The following is a 9,018-nucleotide window of genomic DNA, read 5'->3' as shown; positions in this document are numbered from 1 at the left end:
TGGAAGGCTACCCGAAACGTTTGACCCAATTTTAACAATTTAAAGGCAATACTACCAAATACTAATTGAGTGTATGTAAACTTCTGTCCCACTGGGAATGTGATGAAAGAAATAAAAGCTGAAATAAATCATTCTCTCTACTATTATTCTGACATTTCACATTCTTAAAATGAAGTGGTGATCCTAACTGACCAAAGACAGGACATTTTTACTAGGATTAAATGTCAGGAATTGTGAAAAACTGAGTTTAAATGTATTTGGCTAAGGTGTATGTAAACTTCCAACTTCAACTGTATTCAACCTTTAATTTTCATTTCAATAAACCATAGTCACAAATAATTTATTCTCATTTTTCTTATTTTCTTTAAACAATGTCAATTCTCTTATCAATGTTCTTTATGCTCCATGTGTGAGTGAAAGTGAAACTTCTTCATAAGTGTGTGTGTGGGTGTATGCAAGGGGGGCCTTCCTACCTATGCACTCTGTCACTAAAATGTCACAGAAAACAGTATTTAACTCAACAGTTGTTTAGTGGTCCCTATATAGTGGTCAACAGTGCTTTATTTAATCTTTCCTTCCTCTTGTGGCGGGACATTGGGACTTCATTACAGCCTACTCCATCATCATCATCATCAAAATCTTCATCATCCAGCGCCAGAATCTGCAGAGGGGCCGTCAGGTTGTCCAGTGGTCTCAGCTTCCTGGGAGTTGAGTATGGCTTCCAGCATGGCTCTGTACAGCTGCCCAGAGGAAGGGTCTTCCATCAGGAGAGAATCCGGGGTCACCCCCCCTCTCAGTTTGGCCACAAGCTGGTGCACCAGAGTTCCCTTGTACAGCCTAGACTCCAACAGGGAAACAACAGAGGGTTGAATTAGCTGTGTTGCTGCTGGGATAGAAAACAATGTAAAGGAATACCACTGGTCTACTCTAGAGGTTAGAGGTTAGGGTTGATTCAGGAAGTGACACCTTACCAGGCACACTGAGGCTCAGGTAGAGGGAAGCACAGCAGTTGGTTCAGGTCAAGGCCATCCCTCACGCAGCACTGCCATTGGCTAAAGGCGTGGGCCACACCCAGGTCTGGACTCCTAGCACCTCTCTGAATCAGCCCTCTCAACCTCTCAAACACTGGTCCCTCCTCTATAAACCCCGATACACAAAAAAGAGAGGAGTCACTCTCTTTATTTATACATTCTTCACACACTTTATTTATACATTCTTAGTTGTGTGCCTGTGTGTGTGTTTTCATTCATATTCTGGTCCATACCTCTATGGCTCTTCCTCTGTCTGCAGAGCTCTCCGTACACCAGTCCTAGTAGCAGGGCCTGCAGGAAAGGATGGTCTGGTCGGGGATGGGCGTGCCTCAGCCAGTAGTAGGTAACAGCCACAGGAAGTCCCAGATGAGGTGGGAGACCATTCAAAGTGGACTGGGACACATCAAGGGTCTCCAAAAACACCTCAAGCCGCACTGAATGTGGAGCCTAAGAAACAGAACAAGAGAATGAGAATTAATTTCAGAATCAACAGCAGTATGTTTATGTTATACTGTATACTACATCACATGTATACATACCTGATATACTGTATACTATACCACATGTATACACACCTGATATACTGTATACTACATCACATGTATATATATATACCTTATCCAGTGTGTCTAGCTGCAGCTGTCGTGCAGCACTGGGCAGGACGGCTTCAACCTTGCTGCTGGTCAGGTTCTTGCCTTCCCTGTCATACTCCTCCACTTCCCTGCTCTCACCCAGCAGCAGCCCGTAGAATACCTGCCGTATGGGCCGAGAGGTGGTGCTCCCACTGGGGAAGCTGAGATCTTCCACTTGGATAGCCTGTATCACTGGCCTCAGCAGCTTAATGTATATCATGTAGGAGGGAAGTGTCCCCTTCATCAACGGCAGCAGGGTCCAGTCTGGAAGGACACTCAGATGGTTTGGGAGATGGCCGGGATCAGGAGCCTTGCCATCATTGAAGAACCGCTCCAGGCAACCGAGTGGAGGCTTGTACTCTTCTATGCCCAGAGAGAGGGCCTGGAGGGCAGCATCCATGTTGTCTCTGTTGATCCCATGACCGATGAGGCTGGGCACAGAGTCCAAGGCCTCCTGCTGCTCCTGGAAAGAGGCCAGCCAATCCAGCAACCTGTTGAAGAAGACAACCCCTTCCCAAGCACAAAACACACACACACACACATATATACATATATGTTTATATTTATATTGTTTTTGTGACGCGGTTGCATTCTGTTTTAGTGAATTGCCTCAGTAAAGTGCTTTGTCCTCTCTTCTCTGCTCTCCTGCGCCTGACTTCCATGCACCAGCTACACCCAGCATCTGACAAGTTTACCAATAAAATGGTCTGACAGTGAAGTGGACATACACAGTATTCATATCCCGAAGAAAAAATGATCTCACTACAATACATTTTAACAGAAAGTACATTTTCAATATCTGTCTATTTGTGGAAAAAAGTCATATCCCAGTTTACATATTTACTTCTGGCCCCGCCTACACCTAACCATTTTTTTCTAAATTATATGAGGTAAAAATATTCCACTTTATTTGGAATGGCAAGCTAGACAAAATTAAATGGGTCTATTTAAATAGCGACTATGAACTCGGAGGGCAGAAATGGCTGCAGACGTTAGTGCTACGGGTCGGTAGTCGTTTAGGCAGGTTACCTTAGTGTTCTTGGGCACAGGGACTATGGTGGTCTGCTTAAAACATGTTGGTATTACAGACTCGGACAGGGAGAGGTTGAAAATGTCAGTGAAGACACTTGCCAGTTGGTCAGCGCATGCTCGCAGTACATGTCCTGGTAATCCGTCTGGCCCTGCGTCCTTGTGAATGTTGCCTGTTTAAAGGTCTTACTCACATTGGCTGCGGAGAGTGTGATCACACAGTCTTCCAGAACAGCTGGTGCTCTCATGCATATTTCAGTGTTATTGCCTCGAAGCAAGCATAGAAGTAGTTTAGCTCGTAATTAGCCACATACAGGTTAACTAAATTGAACAAGGCATCCCCTAAGCCAGTTACAGGCCATTCACTAAGTAGTTGTGGCAATTGTAAAGATATTGATAACTGTGCACCAGTGGCATTTTGCACTAAGGTGATAAATAAAACATTTATTGTAAGGTGTAATTAAAAGTACAACATTATTCAGTTGGAAAATGAACATTAAAACAATTGAATAAGCTAAATATGCACCTTAGAGACTGTTGACCTATGTACATAACCATTGAACACTGGTCACTTTTTATTCCTGTTTTCTTAATTTTATTTGTATTTTAGGGGGTAGATCAGCTTTAATATAGTATGTAGATAGATTGTAGCGTCCATCAATGTAATTGTCTGCATAATTTTCAATCCCCCATATACCATATACAGTTGAAGTCGGAAGTTTACATACACTTAGGTTGGAGTCATTAAAACTCTATTTTCAACCACTTCACAAATTTCTTGTTAATTAACAAACTATGGTTTTGGCAAGTCGGTTAGGACATTCTACTTTGTGCATGACACAAGTAATTTTTCCAACAATTGTTTACATTATTTAACTTATAATTCACTGTATCACAATCCCAGTGGGTCAGAAGTTTACATACACTAAATTGACTGTGCCTTTAAACAGCTTGGAAAATTCCAGAAAATGATGTCATGGCTTTAGAAGCTTCTGTTAGGCTAATTGACATCATTTGAGTCAATTGGAGGTGTACCTGTGGATGTATTTCAAGGCCTACCTTCAAACTCATTGCCTCTTTGCTTGACATCATGGGAAAATCAAAAGAAATCAGCCAAGACCTCCACAAGTTTGTTTCATCCTTGGGAGCAATTTCCAAATGCCTGAAGGTACCAGGTTCATCTGTACAAACAATAGTATGCAAGTATAAACACCATGGGACCACGCAGCCGTCATACCGCTCAGGAAGGAGACGCGTTCTGTCTCCTAGAGATTCATGTACTTGGTGTGAAAAGTGCAAATCAATCCCAGAACAACATCAAAGGACCTTATGAAGATGCTGGCGGTAACAGGTACAAAAAGATCTATAACCACAATAAAACGAGTCCTATATCAACATAACCTGAAAGGCCGCTCAGCAAGGAAGAAGCCACTGCTCCAAAACCGCAATAAAAAGCCAGACTACGGTTTGCAACTGCACATGGGGACAAAGATCATACTTTTTGGAAGAATGTCCTCTGGTCTGATGAAACAAAAATAGAACTGTTTGGCCATAATGACCATCGTTATGTTTGGAGGAAAAAGGGTGAGGCTTGTGTAACAGTTTCAACTTCAGACCGTCCCCTCGCCCTGACCCGGGCGCGAACCAGGGACCCACTGCACACATCAACAACAGTCACCCACGAAGCATCATTACCCATCGCTCCACAAAAGCCGCGGTCCTTGCAGAGCAAGGGGAACTACTTCAAGGTCTCAGAGCAAGTGACGTAACCGATTGAAAGGCTATTAGCGCGCACCACCGCTAACTAGCTAGCCATTTCATATCCGTTACACTCACCCCCCTTTAACCTCCTCCTTTTCCGCAGCAACCAGTGATCCGGGTCAACAGCATCGATGTAACAGTATAACTTTAGTCCGTCCCCTTGCCCCGACCCGGGGGCGAACCAGGGACCTTCTGCACACATCAACAACAGTCACCCACGAAGCATCGTTACCCATCGCTCCACAAAAGCCACGGCCTTTGCAGAGCAAGGGGAACCACTACTTCAACGTCTCAGAGCAAGTGACGTAACCGATTGAAAGGCTATTAGCGCGCACCACCGCTAACTAGCTAGCCATTTCACATCCGTTACACTTGCAAGCCGAATAACACCATCCCAACTGTGAAGCACGGGGGTGGCAGCATCATGTTGTGGGGTGCTTTGCTGTAGGAGGGACTGGTGCACCTCACAAAATAGATGGCATCATGAGGAAAGAAAATGATGTGGATATATCTATATATATCTATATATCTCAAGACATCAGTCAGGAAGTTAAAGCTTGGTCACAAATGTGTCTTCCAAATTGACAATGACCCCAAGCATACTTCCAAAGTTGTGGCAAAATGGCTTAAGGACAACAAAGTCAAGGTATTGGAGTGGCCATCACAAAGCCCTGACCTCAATCCTATAGAAAATTTGTGGCAAGAACTGAAAAAGCATGTGCGAGCAAGGAGGCCTACAAATCTGACTCAGTTACACAAGCTCTGTCAGAAGGAATGGGACAAAATTCACCTAACTTATTGTGGAAGCTTCTGGAAGGCTACCCGAAATGTTTGACCCAAGTTAAACAATTTAAATGCAATGCTACCAAATACTAATTGAGTGTATGTAAACTCCTGACCCACTGGGAATGTGATGAAATAAATAAAAGCGGAAATAAATCATTCTCTCTACTATTATTATGACATTTCACATTCTTAAAACAAAGTGGTGATCCTGACTCACCTAAGACAGGGATTTCTTACTACGATTAAATGTCAGGAATTGTGAAAAAGTGAGTTTAAATGTATTTGGCTAAGGTGTATGTAAACTTCCGACTTCAACTGTGTATATATTTATATATACACAATACAAAACCTTACTGAGTACCACTCTCCGTATTTTGAAGCATAGTGGTTGCTGCATCATGTTATGGGTATGCTTGTAATCGTTAAGGACTAGGTTAAAACCTGTTGAGGACAGAGGGCGCTGTTTTCACTTTGGGGGAAAATCGTGCCCAATTTAAACGGCCTCGTACTCAATTCTTGCTCGTACAATATGCATATTATTATTACTATTGGATAGAAAACACTCTCTAGTTTCTAAAACCGTTTGAATTATATCTATGAGTAAAACAGAACTCCTTTTGCAGCAAACTTCCTGACAGGAAGTGGAAGATCTGAAATCGATGCACTGTTCTAGGGGCTGCCTATTAAAGTCCTTGATATTTATTAGTTTAGATGCACTTCATACGTCTTCCACTAGATGTCGACAAGCAGTGAGAGAAGAAATTGAGTGTGTAACTTGATCTGGGCTCGAATAATAGCTCTTGGCATGTCACCAGTTTCCTGTTTTCTGGAGAGTGCGAGAAGGGACCTGGATTTGCCTTCTGATATTTCCGGCTTTGATTTTATTTGATACATGTGACAATATCATCGTAAAGTATGTTTTTTCAATGTAGTTTAATCAGATTATTGAAATTTTTTCGGGAGTTTTGCCGTGTTCCGTTCTCTGAGTTTGTTGACGATGGAGAGATTCGCGCCACTTGGCAAGTGTGCTTGCTAAATCGAGAGGGAAAAAGGCCGTTCTAAAACCAAACAACGATTGTTCTGGACAAAGGACCCCTTGTACAACATTCTGATGGAAGATCAGCAAAAGTAGGACCCATTTTATGATGTTTTTTCATATATCTGTCGTACATGTGAACTAGTCGTTTGCGCCCAGAGTTTGGGCACTCTCTCGCTATACCTAAGCTGGATGTCGTAATGAAGTTATTTTTAGAATTCTAACACGGCGATTGCATTAAGAACTAGTGTATCTATCATTTCCTATACAACATGTATTTTTTAGTTATGTTTATGAATAGTTATTTGGTCAGAATATGTGTGTCAGAAAAAGTGTCAGAAAAATATCCGGATGTTGTGGGAAAAAGTGGCTACGTTAGCACAATGTATAACCACTGATTTCAGCTCTAAATATGCACATTTTCGAACAAAACATAAGTGTATGTATAACCTGATGTTATAGGACTGTCATCTGATGAAGCTTATCAAGGTTAGTCAAAAATTATATATCTTTTGCTGGTTTATTCGCTATCGCTAATGTGCCTATTGCTATCGCTAACGTGCCTTGATGAATGAATGCGGTAGTGTGGTAGGCTATTGTAGTAAGCTAATATAATGCTATATTGTGTTTTCGCTGTAAAACACTTAAAAAATCGGAAATATTGGCTGGATTCACAAGATGTTTGTCTTTAATTTGCTGTACACCATACATTTTTCAGAAATGTTTTATGATGAGTATTTAGGTATTTGACGTTGGTGTCTGTAATTACTCTGGCTGCTTCGGTCCTATTTGTGACGGTAGCTGTGATGGTAGCTGCAATGTAAAACTGATTTATACCTCAAATATGCACATTTTTCGAACAAAACATAGATTTATTGTATAACATGTTATAAGACTGTCATCTGATGAAGTTGTTTCTTGGTTAGTTTGGTTGGTTCTTGGTTAGTTAGGTTGGCTTTGTGCATGCTACCTGTGCTGTGAAAAATGTCTGTCCTTTTTTGTATTTGGTGGTGAGCTAACATAAATATATGTGGTGTTTTCGCTGTAAAACATTTTAAAAATCGGACATGTTGACTGGATTCACAAGATGTGTATCTTTCATTTGCTGTATTGGACTTGTTAATGTGTGAAAGTTAAATATTTCAAAAAAATATCTTTTGAATTTCGCGCTCTGCCTTTTCAGTGGAATGTGGGAGGAGTTCCGCTAGTGGAACGCCAGAGCCAGACAGGTTAAGGGTAAAAAAAGAGAGGGAATGGAGCTAAGCACAGGTAAAATCCTAGAGGTAAACCTTGTTCAATCTGCTTTCCACCAGACACTGGGAGATTCATTTACCTTTCAGCAGGACAATAACCTAAAACACCAGGTCAAATATACACTGGAGTTGCTTACTCTGAACATAGTGAATGTTCCTGAGTGGCCAAGTTACAGTTTTGACTTAACCTTTCACGAGTATCAACCCCGTATCCGGGATCACCCCCCACCCCCCCCACACTGATTAGCATCGCTAGCATAGCTTCACAAGTAAATAGTAGCATCTAAATATCATTAAATCACAAGTCCAAGACACCAGATGAAAGATACAGATCTTGTGAATAAACCCATCATTTCTGTTTTTTAAAATGTTTTACAGGGAAGACACAATATGTAAATCTATTAGCTAACCACGTTAGCAAAATACACCATCTTTCTTTGTCCACCATTTTCTCTCTCCACCACTAGCTATCACCAATTCGGCTAAACTAAGATATTGATAGCAACAAACCAAGAAAAAAACTCATCAGATGACAGTCTGATAACATATTTATGGTATAGGATAGGTGTTGTTAGAAAAAAGTGCATATTTCAGGTAGAAATCACAGTTTACAATTGCACCGACCATCACAAATCGACTAGAATTACTAGATAGAGCAACGTGTATGACCAATTTACTCATCATAAAACATTTCATAAAAATAGACAAAGCATAGCAATGGAAAGACACAGTTCTTGTGATTTCAGACCATATTTCAGATTTTCTAAGCGTTTTTCAGCGAAAACACAATAAATCGATAAGTTAGCATACCACATGTGCAAACGTTAGTAGAGCATGAATTCAAGGCAAAGGGAGCTATAACGTTATCATCGCCAAAATATATTAATTTTTTCACTAACCTTCTCAGAATTCTTCCGATGACACTCCTGTAACATCATTTTACAACATACATATACAGTTTGTTCGAAAATGTGCATATTTAGCCATACAAAACCGTGGTTATACAATGGAAATAGTCACAACTCAAGCATCAAAATGAGGGACGTCAGCTTTCAGAGTGATCTAGTTTAATCGAAAGCTAATCATATACTTGACTAAAAAATACAGAGTTGACAGGAATCGAAAGACAAATTAGTTCTTAATGCAACCGCTGACTTACATTTTTAAAATTATCCTTACTTTTCAATACAGGGTTCGCCAAGTGAAGCTATACCAAACAAAATGGCGAAATATGCGTTTAAAATATTTCGACAGAACAACGATTTATCATATTAAATATTGCTTACTTTGAGCTGTTCTTCCATCAGATTCTTGGGCAATGTATTCTTTCTTGGGTTTAATCTTCTTTTGGTCGAAAGATGTCCTTTGTCCGTCTAAATGCCCGCTAACGTTCGACCGGGACCCCGAAATGTGCCCGGTGCTTCACATAGAAATGCATCAAAATCGCACTAAACGGATATAAATTGCTATAAAACGGTTTAAATTAACTA

General features: G+C 40.9%; 1 protein-coding gene across 1 annotated transcript; it reads right to left on the bottom strand.

Moving 5' to 3' along the window:
• Nucleotides 1-271: 271 nt before the first annotated feature.
• Nucleotides 272-2,402, bottom strand: LOC120042777 (protein asteroid homolog 1-like). The gene is made up of 5 exons (XM_038987581.1): nucleotides 2,376-2,402; nucleotides 1,647-2,126; nucleotides 1,265-1,478; nucleotides 972-1,137; nucleotides 272-837 (listed from the first exon to the last, which is right to left on the bottom strand). The coding sequence occupies exons 1-5, from the start codon at nucleotides 2,400-2,402 to the stop codon at nucleotides 645-647; spliced, it is 1,080 nt and encodes a 359-aa protein (XP_038843509.1). The 3' UTR covers nucleotides 272-644.
• Nucleotides 2,403-9,018: the final 6,616 nt, after the last annotated feature.

This window comes from Salvelinus namaycush, unplaced genomic scaffold (assembly GCF_016432855.1).
Source record: "Salvelinus namaycush isolate Seneca unplaced genomic scaffold, SaNama_1.0 Scaffold778, whole genome shotgun sequence".
NCBI lineage: Eukaryota > Metazoa > Chordata > Actinopteri > Salmoniformes > Salmonidae > Salvelinus > Salvelinus namaycush.
Note: the sequence above shows the minus strand (reverse complement) of the source record. Positions and strands in the feature narration are given on the sequence as shown.

Bases quoted from the DNA above. Each gene is read 5' to 3' on its own strand.
- LOC120042777 (XM_038987581.1), bottom strand. From the start codon at position 2,402: ATGAATACTGTGTATGTCCACTTCACT. The intron at 1,479-1,646 runs GTATATATATAT...TCTGTTTCTTAG, and splicing joins AGCTAGACACACTGGATAAG to GCTCCACATTCAGTGCGGCT. The intron at 1,138-1,264 runs GTATGGACCAGA...CGGGGTTTATAG, and splicing joins ACAGAGGAAGAGCCATAGAG to AGGAGGGACCAGTGTTTGAG.